The sequence below is a fragment of the Rhea americana genome, unplaced genomic scaffold (genome assembly GCF_003343005.1).
Source record: "Rhea americana isolate MKP2758 unplaced genomic scaffold, rheAme1 scaffold_389, whole genome shotgun sequence".
In the NCBI taxonomy this organism is placed as follows: domain Eukaryota; kingdom Metazoa; phylum Chordata; class Aves; order Rheiformes; family Rheidae; genus Rhea; species Rhea americana.
In genome coordinates, this window is record NW_028186522.1 from 177,816 (window position 1) to 199,937 (window position 22,122).

Genomic DNA, 22,122 nt, shown 5'->3' on the forward strand with positions numbered 1-22,122 from the left:
GTTTTTGAGAGCTATGGGTTTATTGCATCTGAGTTCAGAGAGGGCAMAAGCTGCAACTTGGAGGCCTCTAAAGAGCTGGTCCAAAGTGGAGACTAGCATTTTTTTTCCAATCAATGGGCAAGAATGAGGCACAAGTCACTCTGGGATGTAATCATTAGCTAACTTGTAAAGCCAGCCTAAAGAAAAATAAAGAACATGGACCATTTTCAAACCACCTTCAGCAAGGAGTCAAATGCACATTTACCAGCATTCTTGGTCCCTGACATGCACCAGGGACACAGCCCAGATTGGGTCATTTGTTTTTGTAAAATCTAGCATTAATTTTTCCTCTCCTTTTTTTTTCCTACTTCCTCYTTTTTTTCTTAAGGCTCTGCTCTGAAGTTATCGTTATACTGAATACATTAACCACATCTAAGGCTGCCAACAGGAGGGCTGCGTTCAAAAATGGCAGGAACACACGTTTCATTTGTTTCTGTACCTAATCATCCCTAACATGACATCCTCCTCTACATCTGCATCTTTTCCCTATCAGATGTTACAAGAACAGGGATCTCATTAAGCTCCAACAGGAGCCAGCGCACTGGCCAAGCCAGAACACATGCATTTGCTGTATTAGGGGCAGGGGAGCAGTCTCTTCAAGGAGGAATTTACTGGCGCAGCCACTGCTGATTCAGCCGTCTTTGCTTCAGTGTTTCAAAATCTCCGCACACAGGAGGGGCGACAGGAGCCAAAAGGCAAACGCGAGCCCGGGGCGGCATGGAAAGTTTTCACACAGCAGGAACCCCAGCGTGGCTGTAGGAGCAGGGCAGAACCTCGCTAATGCCATCACGTTGGCGCTTGCTCCTTTTTCAGTTAGAAAAATACACACAGCGAGGAAAGACAGGGTTTGCAGCCTGAGGAATTCAGGTTGGTCTTTCATGCTTATTCACCTCATTAGTGTCATTTGCCATCATCCTTGTATTAAGGAGCCCAGAGCTGCTCTGAACAGAAGCAGAAGAGCCTACTTTTGGATCAATACTCTCACAGGCYCTTTATAGTGCTGCTACCTGCTGACATAGGAAAACAATCTCTCTACTGCAGCTCACTACCTACTAGTTACAGAGAAAGTTAAAACACAGTTTGCTTATTTAATTTACTCGCAGAAATGACAGTCTCTTTCTCAGCAAAGCTGATTAACATACATACCACATAGCTTGCACTGACACTGGCTTGAAGATGTGCATTCTCCCTGCGGTGCTCACACTGAAGCCACTAACAGGGAGAGGAAAAAAAAGAAAAAGTGACAGACTGCTCCTCTGCATCAGGAGCTGCACTCTATAAACAGCTACTGCAAGGCAGCTCTAGGGCATGTGGAAACCAACACTCAGTCAAACAGAACCAGGGATGAGAATTTGTATCACCTGATTATCCAAATCCTCCCAAATAGGAATGTCAAGTGACCAGCTTTCCCCGCCGTACACTGCAAGGAATTTAAATTCCACCTGTTGGGTGGAATTTAAGAAAACATTCACTGGGTGTTACAGGTTTCACTAGCAGAATGAGGGAAACAAGAGGAAAAAAACCTCAGTGACTGTATAAAAAGACTGCAGTGATGAATCCAAAATTGGAACTTCATTTGCAAGGTGACAGAGTCTCTCCTAGAGCAGCCCTCAGTAGGAAAGGACATACACATTTATCTTTTTAATGTGGTTTCTTACCCATCACCATCGAGATGGATTTTAGTATCACTCCACAAACGAAGAACCATTCCTATAGTGCAGCTTTTACTGGAAGAGAAATTGTTATGCTGGATGTTAAATATAGGCTACAATACGGTCGCACAGATATCTTAAATTATGAATACTCTTTCATTTTTAAAATTTCAAGTCTTGCTCTAGTAACTCCTAGTAATATCTTAGGTCATTTAATACATTAACTCACAAGGGAATCAGTAAGCTGAAGTCTAAAGATCTACTCTAATATTAATACACCCATTGCTCCACAGGACTAGAGAAACGACAGCACAGAAGCAGGAGTCACAAAACCACCTCCTCTTCCCCCTCCACGCCGACAGTCTGCCAGCAAGCGCTGCGGTATCTGCCCCATCAGCTCTGCTGCTCTCGCCCTCATCAGCTCCGGGCAGGGAAGTTCCCTGAGCCGGACGCAAAGGCAGATCGCAGCGACCTGGGCGCAGAGATTCAAACTCACTAAAGCCAGGCAGAAAGAAACCTTGGTAGGCGGCAGAGCAGCCGCCTGCCCTTCCCAAAGAGGACCCAAGGGGCCTTTCAAAGGATTGTGCTCGGTTTTCACTTCATCACTTTGGCTGGTAGAAAAAGACTAAAAGGATTTTATGAGTTTACCTAATCTAGAAGAACACTTCCATTTCAGAGAAGTAATCTGGCAAGAAAACTATACTATAATGGGTACCAGTAACTTTCAACCAGTAAATAATTAAGCTGCCAAGATATCAAACTTTTAAAGGAAATCAGTACGCATACAACAGCAAGTTAGCAAAGAGCTTTTTTTTTTTTTTTAAAAAAAAAAAAAAAAAAAAAGCCTCCAGCCTCTTTCTGCATCAGATGAAAGGAGCTGACAGGACGGCTTGAACACACATGTGGACAATGTGCACTTTAGAGCTTTGAAGAGAAAAAATGTTTTTTATTAAATACATATAAAAGGAATAAAACCCACAAAGGTGCCAAACTAGTCAAACTGTCAGCAGTCAGAACACTTACAGCTGAGCAGTGACACTTCAGCCCCAACCCACAGCCATGGAGGCCCTCAATAAAGCTACTAATGCCAACAGACTTCATCCTGCATGAAGCTTTTCCTTAATTAACAGAAACTTTGGCTTTCAGGGGAAATAGTAATTGAAATAGCAGCCAACCTTAAAGTTAGAATGGATTTGTCATTTGGTAAGTAGCCAACTCCCTAAGGAGAATTACTGTTATCTGGGGGAAGAGAGGAAAGAGGGGCTGGGCTTGTTTTCTTTTTTTAGGAATCCACATCTACTTTGTTATTTCCAAAGCAAAACAGTGCAGTATTTCAGATCTGCAAAGATATCTAGGGTTTTTGCTTTCATTCTGTACTTCGAATGGGGAACACTTCAAAATGCACATCTATTTATGGAGCTGAAATTCAGTTTTTGGGTTGTTCTGGCTTATCCTCTCTAGGAATCACAAAGTTATACAGGAAATTAGGGAACCCAACATTTGACTGTATAGGAAGCCCAGCCTTGCCACAGCCATACCTCTCCTTGCTGGAGAAATCCACTCCCAACAGAATGTTCTCTTCCGTGTCCTGTCGCCCGCTGCTGTACACAACCACCATGTACCGGACTCTGTCTGTCCATACACTTTCCAAACGGACAGCCTAGAAAAGGGTAACCAAGCTCTGCAAACCAGCTTTTGCATGAACACTACTTCCATTACTGGCTATTATTTTTGGAAGGGTAGTGGAGAATTTATTACAAAATTCAACCTGAAGCCTTTTTCTTTTTTTTTTAAAAAAGTAGTTCAGCATGTGGCCAACTTTCTAGTTAAACTGGAAATAGAAGCAAGCTCAGAGGATTCTTCCACTCTCGCGAGCCTCCACTGAAACATGGCAGCAATGCTAGAGAGGATAGTAAACAAGGACTTTTCCACAGTGACCTTATACCCTCTGCAGATTTCGTTAAAAAAGAAAGCCCAGCCCGATTTGGATATAATTTCAGGGTTGATTTAAGACAAACTAACCACAAGTATCCACTACCAGCAGCTCTTCTCCTGCATTATGGTTTGTGAGCTGACTGGAAAATTAAACTTAACAAAAAGTTTCAGCCAGATCAGCTTCCTGATCTGCTCATCACCTAGATGTGAGCACTGGCCCAAAAGGAGTGATGACAGGACCATGCAGTACGGTTGGCAACTGGCACAGACTTTCTTTGGCTTAAGCTAACTGTAAACCCTGGATTTGTGAACGATTTTCATGAACTTCTACAGGCCTATTTCAAATGCCTCCAACAGAAAGAAGGGCAGGACAATACATCACTTCTTACCAGTTTGATTCTGTCCTCACAGCGAAGGAGGTTGATCATCACCTGGAGGTGCTGGGGCAAATCACCTACCGAGAAAGCAGAAAAATGATCAGAAACGGTCTCTCACTTGCTGCCCTAAGAATGGGCCTAGTCTTGACTTTCAGTGGAACTGGACATTTCTTTAAGTCAGAAAATGCCATTTAAGGGAGGCCAATTAAGCTTCATTGTCTCAGAAAACTTTAACAGAAGGAAGCTTCTTTAATGAGTGAAATCTGTCTGTGTAAGAGAACGGGGCTATACAGTATTTGGCAGATACTAACTATATTGTGACCACCTGTGACTGGCACAAATGATGATTCTCTTCCAGCTACAGCATCTTGCAGAAGGCAGAAAAATATGTGCACYGAAGACAGGGGTGGAAAAGGTGGAAGGAACAATTCTGATTAAAAAAGAAAAATTGCCAAAGGACAAAGGAAAAGTTCTGACTTAAGAAACACATACAGTATCATGGGTTCAACCCCACTGGCCTAACTGAGGGCTTATCTGAACACGAAAAGAAAGAGGGCTGCAGTAGTGGCCTGATTTAGGTGATGAATCCCTTCTATCTCAAACAAAGGGCTGTTCATGCAACAGGTCCCTTAGGACCTGTAGCGGTGGATGCATTCCTGCTCAGTAAAAGCAAGCTASAGGAACAAAGAATCTACAAGAAAACAAAACAAGTTCACATCTAATAACTTAGTAATGCACTCATAACTTTCCATATGAGATAAAATTCCTTCCGTAGGATGTTTTCTGGGTATATGAAATTGCTGACAATCAAAGAAACCCAAAGCCAAGCTTGGTATTCAAACATGCTCTTTGTGCTTGGAGTGTTTACTAAGCAGCAGACACACAGTACCACACTGTGCCTTTCCCACATGCTCCTTCACTCAAAAGCCCCGATGATCTTATTTCTTCTTTCACAGTAATCACTTATTCCAAAACCGTCAACGACAGAAGGCATAAAAATACAGGACAAGTAAAATTAACTTCCTTTATCCTCATATCTCCTTATCAATCCTGATGTGCTTTCACTGTACAAGTCTCTTACTATTTCTTTCCACCAGGTTGGCACACTGGGAAGAAAAGAAACAACCAATCAACCAACCAACCAAGGTGCATTCTTAAACCATGATATATGCTCACAGGCTAGATTTTGATGAGTTCACTAAAGAGGGGATTTCCTGAAACCAGGAACATAAGGAGCTAAGAAGCACGTGCCTGTCCAGAAACCCAAGTCCTGTTGAAGCCTTCTTCATCTTAGTGGCATTTACATGCAGAATCCCAAAAGGAGACAGGCAATTTCATAGAATAGACCACTGGGATATTGGTGACATGGAAAACATCCCTGATAGAAAGTCCTGAGCCTCTAATTATTGGAGACTGGGAAAGCATGCCAGAGAAATATCATCACCATGCTCAACTAGGACCTCAGTTCCCCAAGAACAGGTCAGAGATCCAGTTCAGCTGATTTTCCTCCTTAAATGCGATAGGAGAAGGCAAAAATCAAACCGCTGAAGTAGAAACAAGATCCATTGCTTCATCTGAGACTTCAGAAAACATGTACTCAGTAGAGACTCTGGCTCAGTAGGCTTTCCTGGCTAAGGAATGCTGTGCTGAATGCCATGTCTGCAGAGAATAAATTTCTACTCCAGTCACAATTTAAGATAATGACAGAACTTTAAACAAAGATCCAATAATCATATGTTTCCACTGAAATCAAGCAAGCTGAAAACCTGGGTTTACTCAGCGGGTTATACAAGGCCCACTACGACAATTAGAGGAGTCACCCACCCACCCACCCACCCACGTGTCCCATTAGCCTGTCAGCATGGACAAGATGAGCAGGAAGCAAGGAGGAATTTCAGGACGTAATTTAATCCATTACCTGCATGTTTGTGAGGATGCTGAAGACTTCGCTGGCCCTGGGAACTGTTTCCTTGCTGCAGGAAAAGGGCTGCTCCTTTCACCATGAAAAAGCTCTCACTTAGGCTGGAAAACAAATGGCACAGGAAGTCAACTGAAAGGAAACTGCAGCAAAATATGGGTTAAGGTCAGTATGCCTAGGAAAAGGAAAGGCTTTTCATGACTAAAACATAGTAGGATTTTGSCATGACAAGCTGCTCCCAAAGGCCGATTCTGCCACCTTGCAAGGCATGCCTGCAGGGTTACTCACCACGAGTCGTGTCATTTTCCAGCGACACTGCAACCTGGCTGTTACAGGAGGCATTTGCCTGAGTTGTCACGTGCTAGAAATGACTTTATGATTCAATTACCAAATTCTGTAACTTAAATCAAAACAGTAGAGGGTAAGAAATTTTACAGRCTCAGACCTGTAAAATGACTTAAGATCAAGTTCCGAGTCAATCATTTCCTACTAATTTCAGTTTAAGATTTCTCTGGAATGCAAAAACAAGAACATGCAACTATGACATCCCTGTAGGTTTAAGGCAGAAGGGAGAGAAGGATGAAGCTTGCACATCGTAAAGAAAGAAAACTGCTCCAAAACTTCAGGGAGAAAAGCAACTAACACGATAGCAAAGATTTGGCTTTGCTCCAGCTAGGTAGAGCAGTCCTGGGAAATTCTCCTGATGACAAGGCAGGTCCCRATATGTGCAAACACAAAACTATATTTCCACAAAATCAGATGAAACAGGCCCAAGAACATAACTAAAGAGAAGACTGAACAAAATCAGTAGTTGCAGTAAGAACCAGGACAAATCTAATTACATAGTACCATAATGTACTTGTGAGCATTTTAGAAATAGACGTGGACATAAGTGGTAAAGTTAGCATTTCCCACAAGACTGAAAATCAACGTCTGCTAACCTACCTTTTAGTTGCCACAGTAACTGCTTACATTGCATTTTTTACACCACTCAAAACATCAGGCAATGACCATCACAAGAGACATTCCTTGTTTCAAACCTAAATTTACTGCCAACCTACACTTCCTAACATAGATCATCATTAATTACTGTCTGCAATTTACTAAATATAAATGCTCTGCTGTGAGACTGTGCTACAGGGAGTTATTCATACTACAGCAAAGGATCCCACAGGAGTTACTACTCCCAGCACTTTGTCCCATATTTTATCTAGAGGCTTTGCCCCTCGGTAGAAGCGAGCACTAAGGCTCTAGTCTAGCTCAGTATTTTTCTGAGCAAAGACATGAAGTTACAGCATTCAGCTTTTGCCTTCTGTGAGAACAGAGCCAAAGTCCTTCAAGCTATGAAGGTTTTCAGACAAGGTTTCCTAATTTTTCAACTAAATTTTCAAGGTACAAAATTCCCAGAGAAGCTGAACCAGGTTTGAATTCAAGATTTCAGTTGATTAAAAAAAAAAAAAAAAAAAAAAAAAAATTAGCATAGGTTCCAGGCTTTCCAATGCATATCTAAGACCAGTAAGATGCCTCCAGGACAGCTGCACTCGGGCTAATTTAAACGCAGATAAGCTTGTTTTCACTCCGACGGCGTCTGAACGCTCGCCGCTTGCACTCGCCAGCGAGCAGGCTGCTTSTGCACACCAGCCCGGCAGCGCTTCCCGCGATCCGCAACGCAGGCTCCGGCCTGAGCGCACGCACTCGCAGCGGGAATTCCTGCAACCGGGAACTTAGCTCATTCCGTCGGTCTCCCGGGAGGAATCTTGTTTTCCTCTCACATCAGATCTTTTATGCTAACAGGAAAGAGTTTAAAAAGGCCAGAAGTTTTACGAAAACAGTGACATCAGTGCAATATAAGGATATATCTACTCAGTTAGATGCYGGCTTCATATACACTCATCCAATTTCTTTTTCCAACAAGAGAAAAGGAACGGTTGGATAATGTACCCAGCAAATAATTCACAGTATCCCTGTCTCAAAGATTTTTGGGAAAGTGATAAAGATCTCCCAAAGGATATTCTTCTATCCCTAATCCATACTGAGACTTCTACAGAAGCAGCGAACATGGAAGAGACATGACTCCTTCCCCGAAGGCATCACTGACGGATGCTCTGATGGTTCATCTCATCTGAYGTTCTCCTCTGTTGTAGTTAGAAAATTCAGTCAAGACATCATTTACAATAAAAGCRACTATTCCCAGTCGTAGGAGAAGGAGAAAGCTGCACTGCCGGAGCAGAAAGTGGTTGCAGGAAAAGGATAACCCACACAATAAAATTGTTGTCARTACGTATTCATCTGCATGGCAATGAAAGCCAAAGAACCTGGGGAGAGCCAGGTGATTTTCTTCTCTTCTTGTCTTCCTCCAGACGCGCACTAACCTCGCAGAACGCAGCTGCCCGCGGGCCAGGCTGCCCATATTCCCCAGGACTAYCTGCGCTCCCCGATCTCCGCATAAGCCGCCGGTCAGCCGTTACCAGAGAGGTAACACAGCAGCAAGCCCCAGCGAGAGCTCGTATTTTAGCCGGTATCAGGAGGGCAGCGATACCCGACGCTATCCCTCATCCACGTTCGAGGAACATCCCTCAGCCCCAGTCACCTCACGCGACCGTTCCAGAACGCAGCGAACAAAACAAAGGGAGAAAAAGGCAAGGCACGGTGCTGCAGCTCAGCTCTTCGGACACTCGTAAATCACACAATTCCAGCAAACAAGCAAGCACCACTTCCTTTTAAATCTCCTAAGAACAACAACAACAACAACMAATCCAACTGCTAAAGAACATCCCCAACTTCCAAGCCTCAGAAGCAGCGATAAATATTCTAGTAAGCAGCATTTGTTAGCAGCATAAAAACGAGTGGCTTATACATACTAATTTGGACTGGTTTTCTTTGAACAGCAGAAGCATTGTGCTGGCCCAAGAGTCAGACAGAAGTCAGTAAGTTTGAAAAGATTCATAACTAACTGTAAAACTCACATCCTTTTGCTTCTAAACCCATAAAAAAAATAAAAAGAAAAGAAGGAAAAGAAAGGGTTGACCGTATATTCTGCGAGGAGCAGAGAAATCGCGTCTGTTGATGCTACCCAGGAACTGGATGACTTTTACAGAACACTCTGTCTTCCACTGATATCCTGGCTTGAAAAAGCACTTGTCCTAACATATCCTGATGAAAGAGGGCCATTCAACAGGGGAAAAAAACAGCTGAAGCTCGTCTAATCACTTCCCTCCTCCAGCCTCTTTYTGTTGGTTTGTTTCCTCCCGCGTGCAGCATCGGAGCGCCCAAAGCGAYGCAGCTCCTCTCTGCAGAAAGTCCATGTTCATCTGGACGGGACTAGATAAAAGCATCATATTGACTAATGCCTGCTTGCTTTTTACAATGAAATCACTCCATGCCACCACTGTATTATATCCATAACCAAAGCAACTAGCTGTCAAGTTAAAATCCTTCTTCACTCACAGTACGGCTACTCAGTTTTGATTCGCGCTTTCTCAAGTGACTCACGAGTTCCTGAGCTACTRCTAAACAAGAAAGTCTTTCAGGCACTTGGTATTTATTTGTTAGTGCTGGTTMTAATCGAATTCACTGATGACTGTTTCTTGCAGGCCCTTGACTAACCCCTTCGCCAGGCGGGAACCGTAACGACGTGCTTGCGTTTCACAAGCACCACTAGACCAACCAAAGGAAGCAGCAGCTTTCTGTTCAGTTTTTATCCTGCCCGACTGGCAAGCGCAACAAAACCCGCCGACTCCCTGGATGCCCTTCCAGGGATCCTGACCAGCACCGTTACGTTTCAAGGGTCACTTTAAGTGCTGGAATAAATGCGGAGCCCTGGGGGTTTGCAAGGGCCCCGAGACACCGGTGCGCTGCAGCGCTCCGGGGCGCCGGCAGAGCAGTCCTCCCCTTCCGCTCCACATCGCGCCTTATCAAACCGCTTCAGAGACACCAAAGCATTGACCTCTGACGGAGGTAAAAATTTACATTCACAAGCAGCTAGGAAATGCTGAGCCGGCCAGGGTGCGACCAGGCACGGCTCTGCGCTGGCACGAGGCAGTCCAGAAAGCAGAGGCCCTTCTGCACCCGGCRCTGTGGCACCCCRAGACCATCCGACGAGGAGGCTGTCRAACAGTCACASCTTCACCGAGAGCAGACTCCAGCGTCTCCCGACTTCGCAGCCCTGTGCTCTATCCACTGGCTCAGCTTTGAAGGGAAATATTTCTTCCCCTTTGAGAAAGCTCCAGAGGAACGTGGCTGCAACACACATCAATTACATTTCAAGTTGTTCAAGCACACAATAGGCAATGCCTTCTAATCATTCCAAAATGCCGCTCCCTGGGTCCACAACTGCAAAAAAGCAGTCTGTTAAAAATACTGCGTTTTGGAACAAGAGACAGAACGGCTTGTGTTGCTGGATAGACAGACAGAGCTGGAAGCTAGTTGCAGAACAATTTTCCCTAACCAGCTTGTTTTGCCACTGCGGCTTAGGCTGTGATATGTCCCAGGAATAAAATTTGTATGCCTAGGGTATGCGAGTTCCCCCATTTTAATGGGAAATCTCACAAGTAAGAACAATCATGCATTGCAGGATACAAGAAAATACTGTATTAATGTATTTTATAGCCATCTACCTCATTTCACCTGAGAATAAGCGTCTGTCCTCAGAAGCCTGTGCAGAGACCATCACTTGCACTAGGAAGACACAGCCAAGCCTAGGGTGGACTCAGCAGTCTCTTACTAGTCTGAGAATTTAAAAATCTTATCCACTACCTAAAATAGGAAGAAGAGGGCGCAATAGAGAATCACTAGTCTGCGGTTGCCCAGGCATCCCTGCTTCTCCCAGAACTGCCACAGGTTCATTTAATGCATACGTAATGCTCAGGGAGCCTGTCTTTACACCCACAACCTGCAAAGAACTGGGCAACATCTCCTGTGCCATAACAAACTCATTATCTTTGTATTTGCTGTTGACCACTATGAGAAGTCCATTTAACGTAGCCAATGTTCAGATCTACTTGCTTACAGCTCTATTCTCAAAAATCATGCAAGTCACTACTGAGTTCTTTAAACCACCTCTTGCAGYGAACAAAAGCAGACTTCCACTCTGCCCAGTCGTGCTCTGCCATTTTATCTGAGGACAAGGGTAGTCCCATACTCCAACCAAAGGCAAAAAATGGGCAGAAAGCTAAGAAACTACAGTGGTGAATTCACAGATACTTTTGCTCCTTGCACACCCAGGCAGAAGCTGTCCTCAGGAGCTGGTTGTTTGCATCCAGCATCACCAGAGGACCACACCACATACCTGATGGCTCTCAAAGCTTAGCTGTGTTCCAGAAAAGCTCTGTAATAAAGCCTTGCCTAGGCACAGAGCCATCCCTTGCTCTTTTGGCACTAAATCTTCATYAAATTAAGTTTCTTAATTTCCCCCTCATTAATGGAACAAAATATATGTGTGGTGAGGGGACAGAGAAGGTCATCTATCCATTAGAGCTGTGCTGGAGCTCTCCAGAGACGCAGGCTGCCTCCGGACTCATCCAACAGACTCCCCAAACGATGGCATCAGGACAGGAACATCCCCTCACCCCCGCAAAATTACTTCCAGCATCTATCAGTGCAACGGTTAGTCATGCTGATCCTGCATTTCCTACTTGTTAAACACGATCCATTCCTTGTGCCTCGAGAAGCCACACTGCTGCAACCAGCTCTATATGTTAGACAAAAAAACAGCCAAACACATATTCACTTATCCCAGGTTTGGTCCCAAGATTGCAATGGCATGAACATCCCAGTATATAGCAGTTTCTTGTTTTCATGGCATCTTCTGCTCAAAGCTTTTCCAAACTGATAAGGTCAGGAAAAAAAACAAGTATCCCAAGCTCCACAAAATTAAAAAACATTTCCTTTTCCACAACCCCTTTGATAAGTGGGACAAGAACAGATTTCTTCTTCACCCTGCACCCCCCTCTCCATTTTCTGCTCAGTCTGGAAAAAGCCACAGCGTCACTCTGCTACAGCTCCCCGCCGCAGTGCCCGGCGGCGGGTTGCAGCCCGGGCCCCTTCGATGCTCCCGCAGCCAGGCCAGGCCCACAACATGCCACAGATAGCGACTTTTTAGACAAGCACTGAGCCAGAGGGCAGTCACGCAGCCCTACCAAAATAGCAACATAAACCGAAAACTGGAAACCAACACATCAAATAAAAAGGAAAATTTGGGGAGAGAAAGAGCAGGAAGACACAGCGGCAGCTGCGCGGCCCCTGCTTCTCAGGCCAAGAGGACAATTACAGAGCACCGGCTGCTTGCTTTGGCCTGATACGAGGCACATCAGATAACGCTTCCTGACCACGAAAGGGGCCTTCAGAAGGGGGCTGAGCAACACAAAACAGCGCCAGTGAAAAATTTAACTTCAAAGCCCCTTGCTCACATGCTACTGTAAAACCTGATAAACAGAAATGGGACCCTTTAAAGCAGCAGCAGGTCATTTCTCCCGCTTTTTTTTTTWAAAAAAAGAAAAGGTCTTAATGCATTCCAAGTGRCCTTTGCAATGTGTCACACACCAGTCACACAGAGAGCTTAGTGCCACAGCAAAATAAAATGAAACAGAAAGGAATCACCTTTACATGCATAGCCGAGAGCACTCTGCTTCCCACGGCACGGACAGGGCTGCTGCGCAAAGGGCCCAGCAGAATACCTCGGGACACCGAGCCGYGCCGGGGAACACCTGGTCTAACACGTGCAACGGTTTTAGAATGAAGTGCTAGCACAGATACGCAGAGGCTTTGAGACATGTCGATCAGCTGGCCAGCGATACTACCTGTAGGCGCCCAACACACCTGCTAAAGTTGGTGAGAGCTGCTGGCATTGCCAGGACTGCAGTGCTCTACCTCTGCCAAAATCTCTCTGATGGATCTCAAGTTGCGGCAGCTGCATGCAAGGAACTTTTGGAAACGTTTATTTTCTAAAATACTATTTTATTACAGAAATGGGAGGCAGGAAAGCTCTTTCCAAACTTATGGCCATGTTAGGGTGTGCCTTCAGTGGGCCATGAAAAGTGATCATACTCAGACTTCCTGAGCTGAAGAAAAGTCACTCCAAGAAGAAACCTAAAACTTAAAGTTGCAAACCACAGCAAGGTTCAAAGCTCCTACAGACACATGGAAAAGGTCTCCCATTTCTAAAAGGCAGCAGATCATCCAGCAGCCAGAGCRCCACCGTGCAACAGCAGAAGTTCTCTGCAAGGGGGCCTGGGGCCGTAACTGCAGCCCCCTGCAGCATTAGGGGCCCTCGTAAYGCATCCCTCGGGGCAAATATCTCCTGGCCTATGCCAAAGGAGAGTGCGATGGTTAGGCAGGCAGGAAAACCCAGCAGGCTTCACTCTAACCTTTTGGTGCTGCAGCAACAAAAGGAGAGTCTAAGCGAGTATTGTTCGGCTGGAAGGCGTGGGCCACGTTCACGGCGCAAGAATGCCGAGAAGGGTTTGAGACACTGCAGGCCATTCACAGCGCCAGATACAAACCCTCCTCAAGCACAAAGAGGAAAAAGAAAAATGAAATCAATCATGAAGCCCACAAAAGCTAATTTCCTAACATAAATAGACTGCTAATGATGTGCCCCCAGTCGCTCCCGCATACGCATACCTCGTGAGCGCTGCATCACGCTCAGACAGCTCCGAGCAGACCCGAGACGGGGTGGAAGCTCGCAGGGCTGTGCTCGCTCGACAGCAACGCTCTCCYGCGGGAGGCCAAGTTTCACGAAAGGCAACACGTATTCTCTCACACCCTGTCACTAAGATATGGACCACAGGCAAGTTGKGTTGTATTTTAGTGCTGAAGTTATTTCAGAATTAAATCCCATTTCCAAAAATGACACATGCTTGGGAGCTTATGCTGGTGCTGGCCTTCACCGAGCCGTCGGCCCCCAGGCCACACGAGGCACCACGGCCTGCGTGTTCAAGACAGCTGGCAGGCCACCCGCAATCTGCAGAGCACCGGCGGGCTCCAGGAACGCTCTCTACTGGCATTGGCTTTCCAAGCCCTCCACGGCCTCATCCTTGCCCCAGGCACCTCGCTCTGTGGCTCAAGAGCRGCACTGCGCCCACAGCCGTGGTGCTGTTCAGGGAGAAGTGAGGATGCTCTGCCTGCCGGACAGCGGCTCATGATCTTTCTCGTTCCTCTCCTCTCACACAGCTGGAGAAAAATCATCATTCGAGGGCAGCAGCAAGGAAAAAAACTCTCTGCTGGCTACCAGGGCACCAGGGTGAAGCCAGCAGTCTCGGGGGATTAGAGAAAAGGCTATTGACAACACAGCCAGCCCCACCAGCGAGCCACAGCTCCAGGCTCTGCCTCTGCCCCTCTTCCTCCTGCCAAGCAAACGCCCGGGGGCACAGGGCTCCGCTGCTGGCAAGGAGCAACCCGGCCTGCGCCTGCAGGCGGCCAGGATAAATTGCTGGAGCTGTGTCCAAGAGAAAGGGCAGGAGGAGGGAAGCGAATGTATTAGCAGGATCACTCTCGTTCCAGCAGAGACTTGCACAAAGTAAGTTAGCAGAACTTTGCTCCCAAATGGTTAGGAAAGAAAATTCTAGGAATCCCTAGTACTTTGGTGATGAAAAGCCAAATAAAATAAGAGATTGTTTCACAAAGGAAAAAAAAATCCTATTTGCTCATCCCATTAATCACAGAGTTCAAAAAGGCACGAGGCTGATCATAGCATCAACCAACTATGCAATGTACTTGGAACTAATGTTTTAAATTGCAATGAGCGTTTCTGAGATTCCCACTCTAAAGTGATGTCAGTTTTGTGATAGCCACCGTCTCATGAGTCCAGGTCAGATCCTCTAAGGACCTCAGCCTGCATTACTGCCCATTAAACCACTGTGAAGAAACCCTTCTTTCACTTTTAAGAAAGGCGCATTACTCTAAAGACAATATCAACATCTGTGTCCACTGCCACGTGTCTGGGCTGTGTCAGGGCTTCCAGCAGGCTGAGGGAAGCAAACAGATCCGGACCCCGACTGCCAGCCCACTGCTTCGACCGCTTACCAACCGCCCTGTGGCAAAGGAGCCGCGTAATTCTCACGCGGCAGCCTGCGAGCCTAGGAAACGGGAGACACGGTGTAGCTGCAAATCCCTCCAACACGCAATGCCAGGGCGGCCGGACCGCGGCCGGGCCCGAGGAGCACGGGGATCCCAGCTCCAGCGGCGGTGCAGTTCTCCTGGCTGGTGCACACCCTGTTATGCAGCATCCGGGTGGTCTGCGGGAAGCTGGCCACCCMCATGACACTGCCTTCCTTCTTCCTTCACTAACAAGACAGCATTTAAAGAACCAAAAATACATTCTCCGTTTTCCTAGAAATCTCCTTTTCTTGGTGGGTGTTGTTGCCATGTAAACAATCGCCATAGTTGCCAAAGAGAGGTTAGGTGACTGCAGGTAGGAAGGGAAGACAGACCACAAAACCAGGAATGCCGGGGAGGAGTCTGAGTTGTGGCCCATGCTACACCGGAGGTGGAAAGCTGCTGGCCACCAGCTCCCACCGCGCTTCGAAGGGAGCCTCAAGCCCTTGCTCCTCCGCGAGGAGCCTTCACCCCCAGCCGAGCTGCCGGCACATCCACCGATCCCCTTGCATTCCCCCCATCAGCTCRTTGTTGTAATCCCATAAACTGTTTTATTAAGTCACCCTTCTTCACCCACTCACCAGCATCTCTCAGACAGGCGAGAGAAACAAGTGGAAGCTTTCCGGGGTGGGGAGGGAGGCAATACCATTGGAAAAGAAAGAGAACGTGAATAATAATTTCAAGCATTAAAAAATTAGCTTCCAAAAAGGAGTGAATGTCAGGCAGGACACAGACAACACACGAAGCATTACTGAAACCCTACAGGCAGCAGTGGCACAACCCAGAAAATACTTAGCTGCTGGGTTCAGAATGACTCCAAAAAAGGCAGCAGAGACCAGGGAGTACTTGACACATTGGTAATGTGTAAAAATAAAATAAAATAAACCTAGACAGATTATGCAGGGTAAAAGCAGAACAAGAAAAGCTCTTGCTCATCCCAGACACCCCCTCTAGCGTTTAGCCGCACAGCGCAAGCCTTCCCAGCTCCCCCGAATGGAGGCAGCCAGCATTCTGCAGGGATGAGGAGAACCCCCCAAAAAAATCAAAGCGGCCGGTAGCCAAGGGCTGAACTTGCTCTGAATGCAAAAGGGCTGGTAAAAACCTTCGGACCATCCCTCTTTTCCACCTACCCTCCAGAAATCCACGATCTTTTTAAAAGTAGACTGAACGTTGCAGAGAGAAACAAATAGCCTCAGTCCAAAAAGCTTDGCAGGGCTGGATGCCCTGGAGATGCCAGGGAGGTGCCCACACCCCGACACGCTGCGAGGGCACCAGCGAAGTGGTCTTCATGTGGACGTGAGTGTTGGAAGTGACTGTTCGGATAGAAGACAGGCAAACAAGCAAACTGGTAGCTTTCCAGAAAATCTGAAAGGGACGTTTTGTCCCAGGCCTTGCGTTTCTGGATGCCTTAGCCCCTGATGCCAAGCCACAGGGGCTTTCTGCCCCAGAGCCAGAATCACACCGGCTCAGATCTGCCAGCAGCTGCATTCACTAGGGGTTCTTGCAGCATGGATTTCTTTGAGAAACTAGGTGAGCTGTTCCAACTTCGGCCAAGTTGTAACTCAATGACCAGCAGTAACTGACAGYTTAAGAAAAAGATGTACAGGGAGGCTCAGTAGTGCCAACAGGAGCATCTCAAAGCTTCCATCAGCTTTGTTGAGGGAGTGGAAGGCTTCCAAGGTTTATAAAAACAATACTCTTCCTATTGCCACCTACTTTACCTCTGTATAAGTTAATTTTAAAATAAGTAAGTAAATAAATAAAACCTGACTTCAGCCAACCAACGTTAATACAGTGCTACTGAGTCCCTAGACAGTCCCCTCACTCCTAACGAGCCCATATGAAGGAAGCTCATCAATGCGGCTGGAGTCCACGCAGTCACCCACAGCAAGTCAACACTGTTGACTTCTGCTCGGACTGCAACTCTAACAAACCATCAGAGAGGGGAGAGTAAGCTCTGCAGAGAAAAATCCTTCTATTCCTATTTAAACCTAAATAACAGATGCAGCTTGCATCCTAATCCATCAGAGGATGGGCTAATTTTTGGCCTATTTTGCTTTCTGTACCCACAGAGTGCTTCTGCATCACGGTTTCAAATGATGCAGCGGGATGCTTAAATCTTTGAGAAAAAAAAAAACCTCAATGCTCTTTTCATCAAAAGTAAAGGCATGTCTGTGAAGGTGTCCTGTCTACTGCACATTCCCTAAAAACATCTTAAAGACACTTGTCAGGCAGGCCAAGACTCAGATTTGTATGAGAAATCCCTGACTCACAGATCTTGGCAACTGATTATCAAACATTAAGGTATTTAAAATCAAGAGGCATTTGGAACCAAAATATTTTTCTGACCCTGCTCTTTAATGCCTAAATAAACAGTAACTGTACTGGCCTTTTACAGAAGAAAAAAACAAAACAAAACAAAAAAAAAGCCTTCAGCACAAAGCCAGTACCTTTGATAACGGGGTCAGTGGGTATTTTTGCCAAACTGCTGAGGTTTATGAAAAAAATTTAAAAAATTTTTAAAAAGAAGATTTATTTACAATTCCTCCGAGTCTGATCACATCTTCAAACTGGCAGGCCTCCTGCTGTTACTTTACCTCCATCCAAGGAACTCACCACATTGCTCAACTTCAAGTCAGCACCAGTTTCCTGGAAAGGTCAGATCCTCAACGAGCGGCAAATAAGTGCATGCTTCCTCAGCTCCATGTTCTTTGAACGTCCCCACACAACCCACCACAAAATGTAAAGGCCTAATTATATCTTTATCTGCTTCCAAGGCCACACCTACAGGCCAGAAAGTTATGGAGGGTCACAGGCCTGCGAATTCGCCTCCCCATTGTATGGAGCACGCTAAGGCAGGATGCTGCAGCCTTGCCAGGATGTGATTCAGCGTCCTGTTTTGAACGGTTAATAAAGTCAGCAACTTCTGCCCCAAGATCTCCCACCAAATAACCGAGAGACAATGAATCCTGGAGTGAGCAGGACTTGTCAAGCATGTAATGAACAACCCTCCCCACGAATAAATCCTCTAGACAGCTGCCCCAGCCTACCCCAAGCCCCACGTACCTTCCCAGAACCACAAACACGGTCACTYACAGCTCTGGATACAAGTAATTTGTACAATACGTACACATAAAGCTCCCCAACAAGTTTAAGATTAAGGTATTAATAAATTATTTAAGGAATTAAATATACAATAACACACAGACATTGCCAGCTGTGGTGGGAACCTAGTGCAGGACAGCTCTAGCATGTGAGCAGGAGATGAAATAAATCTTTTTTCCGTTCCTGTGGCTGGGAGAGCACACGGAGTAAACATGAAGCTTCACRGAAAAAAGAGTACAAACAGGGCACTGGATTTGCATATGCTCTTTGCATTTTGCTAACTGAAGAGACTAGTTAKAGCGCCAGTGAGGAATCTGTTTTATTATAATGATTTTAACTGAATAGACTCTTTATAATGAAGCCTTCTACATGTGCCAGCCAGGATGATGCTTTTTAAGGAGTCTGTGTGCAGCAATTACCCCGTTTGCTGATCACAGAGCTGAAAAGGGAGTTTTCACAGACCTGAAGGCTCTACCTAATTCCTGCAGTCAATGCAAAAACAAGTCAAACCAATGCCCAGTGTAACTCCACTGCCTTCAAAAGACAAAATTACTTTACTTCATTAAACTAAAACCAAAAAGCAGCAGCCAAAGAACTGTAGAGCTGGTTATCAAGCCATTCTGGTGGGGCGTGTTCATTCCTGATCTGAAAAGCACAAAGGCAAGTAAGTGAGGTAGAAAGAAAGGGGGACATGGTACCTTCTCCTCATCACATTTTTAAAACAAGAGTAGGTTCCACAAAGCTCAGAAGTCAAAACTCTCACAGCTGAAAGATTTTTTTTTTTAACACTGAACAAAACTAACCAGACACAACACTCTTTCTCAAGAGTGTTTTGGAACATAAGGAAATAATATCATCTGCCAGTCTGCAGGTGGGAAAAAGGGGCTCAGGAACATTAAGTAACTTGGCCAAGTGCACAGGGAACGGCACTGGCAAWGACAGGGAGACCCCCGGTCTCCCCCACACACTACCATCATCTTCTCCACTCAGCAGGACACAGAACTCCGGGGCAGCTCTGCACAACGCAGGTGCTACGATCCACACCTGGAAAAGGGCACGCAGCAGGTGGATACWGAGTAGAACTGCATATGCCATCTAAAGACTCAGCAAATGTATATRAGCCCAATCCTGAACACCTTGACCTCCCGCAAGTGCTCCTACCAACCCTTAGGATTGGATTTAGCACTGCCAAACAAAAGCAGTTTTTTCCACAAAGATGTTTGGGCTTGTTCAGAGGTTTGAGGCAACTAATTTTCAGGCCCTTCTGCAGCAGTTTAACCCCCAGCTCCCTGCAGAAGGGGAGTGCCTGAAAACATCCACCCAGCACCATCCCTGATCACATTCAGACTGCAACTGAAAAGTCCGTATGGGTAACGATTATGGAACGACTGGATAAGCAAGCCTACTTACATTTATAATTAAAGACAGTGATTATCTGACTGCATTTGCCAACTGCATCTGAGAAATAGCCAATACTCACAACATGACTGGCTGTTTGAGAARTATTTCTTTTGACTTAGTGCTAGAAACCCTACCAATGGTGGATGATAAAACCAAGCAAGCAAAACGTAATTAGATGAATTATCTATTCTACCAAGATCTTTTATGATTTTCCAAGTGAWAAGCTTTCTCAGCTGCTGTGTTACTATGCAGTATATCGCTGGAAAACCTGTTCCAGCTTTAAAGTCATAAGCAAAGATACAGCATATATAATATGGCCCATGGATTCGACTTAACCTTGCAAGTGATTTTGCTAAGACGCGGACAAGATTTTTCACGATCTGGTGGGTGCACAGTATATTTGGAGAAAAAAAGGAATTGTGCCACAACATCCTGTGGCTGATCCATATTCGAGAAGGAAGGTTTCAGCAGATGGCCGACAGCACAGAGAATCAGACATGCAAGCTTTTGTCCACACCAGCTGCACTGAGTGCGAGCAGGCTGTCAGGTCTGAGCCCGCCTCCTCACTTCTTCTCCTGGTCGGAACCTTTCCGCACCCGGAAGCGAAACAGACTCCTGGTTATCTACCGAAAACAGTGTGAATGTTACAATACTAGAGCTTCCAGAAAACTATTGAAAAGTGAGAGAAGAGGAAGACTTTAAAGTATATTAATGCCTAAGAAAATGCAGAAAGTAAAAATATCTTTGAAAGAAAAGTTTAAGTCAGAACCTGCTCCCTCAGTCTATTTTAGGGCAGAAGCTGTTTTCAGGGAGAAAATGTAGCTTAAAATGGAAAGAAAATCATTCTGACATGGCAGAAATCATAAGGAAACTAACTCCAAAGAGAAGTAAGAGGTACAGCTGGTTCTAAAATGATGACACAGACACTTCCTCAAAGCATKACAGAGAAAGGGGAACGTGCAGCGGACAAAAAAAAAGAAAAAAAGAAAAAAAAAAAGACACACGCACACCCCCAGGTYGTTCATACAACCAGACCCAACTACCCAGTCCAGAAGGAAACACCTCAGAAACTTTGGAGTGAATGAAAATAATCGGTTYGGCAAGTGAGTGACAAAATTCTGTCACAAATGTGTAACGCCACATTTGTCCTGTATCTATGAAGTGCAGTTTGGGCTGGCAGCAAGACGGGCTCTTGTCTCCAACAACTCCTCCTTTTTCTAACCATTAGGATCTTTGAGGTCTACGAAGTCACGYGCTGCCCTGCTGACCCTACACACAGGCAGGGCACACATAACCATGCGCTGCCGTCACGTACGTCTCTACCAAGCCTGGTCCAGGATTCAGAGATTCACAAATAACATCATAGGCAGTTCCTGCATTTCTTTCGGAGGACGCAGCCTGGACTTTCAGCTTTGCAAAAGCAGAACAATGAAGTTGAACAATTCTGCCACCCCATGGGCACCAGGCAGAGTCTCAATAAATTGTTCTAGAGGAGCTGCCGGGAGAAAGGAGAGGAAAAAAAAAATCTACCTACCTCTCCGTGCAGAAGAGCTTCATTTATCATCTAAACTATGCTCACATTAGTGCCACAAGCTTTCTTCAGTCTTTGGTTGTCCCTCTGAGTCCAGGAACGGCTCTGCACAAGAGCYATCCTATTCGCTAAGTCTATCCAGCAATTTAATTATCAGATTCTTATCCTAAAAATTCTGTAGGCAAGAGTAGTCCCAGGAGGCTGGTGGAAAGAGTCAGGTTTATGGAATATATAAAGTTAGTGTTGCAGCATTTTTTTAATGGCCAGTGAACAAGTACCACCTTTTAAGTCCCATCTCATCACATCCCCTACGAAGGATGTAAATGCTTGATTTGCAAAAGGGCTAAACAGACAGACTGAAGGTAGCCCTCAAAACCAGTGCTGTCCCAGTGATTTACCTTTATATTGTCATGGAATTCATTTGTAATGAAGAGGAATGAAGTTGTAATTCCTCTTTCAGAAGAGCCATTTACACACGAGACTCTCATACTGATGTTGGTAGATTAAATATTACTATTTCATACAATGTTGGAAAGAGCACAAAAATTAAAGATGTGTTGCTACTCACRACTTCAGTGGGTTCCAACTTGAGCTCTAAATTGTACAATGAGCTCAAAGCCAAGCTGGGAGCAGAACCAGAAATCCTGAATTTTGCTTTAACTGATACAAAATGCATTCTCCAGAAAATAAACTAATGAATGAAATTATGGACTTTTATCAGAAGAGGCCACACAGCAACCCAACGTACAGGACTTCCGATACACACGCACGCAAGCAGGACCAGTGACCATGTGTCAGCCTCTCCAGAGGAGGCTGCAGCCATCCCAAATCACCTCTGTGGCACACGGGAAAGGTGGGAATGGAGAGACCTCACACTTTCCCACTCCACAAAGAGGTTTTGATTTTTCTGTTCTCTGACTTCACTTGCAGAGTAAAGGTGGTCTATAACCCTAACTCACTGCTCTCGGTACTGTAAGGTTGCCCAGTATCAAACTCAGTATCAAACCAGCTTTATCCTGGTCTCAGCCAACTGATCCATCAGGCTGTGACAGAAAACTGACTACCAAGTGT

General features: G+C 45.6%; 1 protein-coding gene across 1 annotated transcript in view; it reads right to left on the reverse strand.

Moving 5' to 3' along the window:
* SSH1 (slingshot protein phosphatase 1) overlaps window positions 1–22,122 on the reverse strand; it is a 35,745-nt gene that overhangs the window by 12,618 nt on the left and 1,005 nt on the right. The window contains exons 2-6 of the mRNA XM_085313490.1: window positions 5,922–6,025; window positions 4,016–4,080; window positions 3,230–3,351; window positions 1,698–1,766; window positions 1,186–1,251 (exon numbers count right to left, since the gene is read on the reverse strand). Of these exons, the coding sequence (XP_085169616.1) occupies window positions 1,186–1,251; window positions 1,698–1,766; window positions 3,230–3,351; window positions 4,016–4,080; window positions 5,922–6,006 (407 nt within the window). The 5' untranslated portion in view covers window positions 6,007–6,025. The remainder of the gene's footprint in view (window positions 1–1,185; window positions 1,252–1,697; window positions 1,767–3,229; window positions 3,352–4,015; window positions 4,081–5,921; window positions 6,026–22,122) is intronic.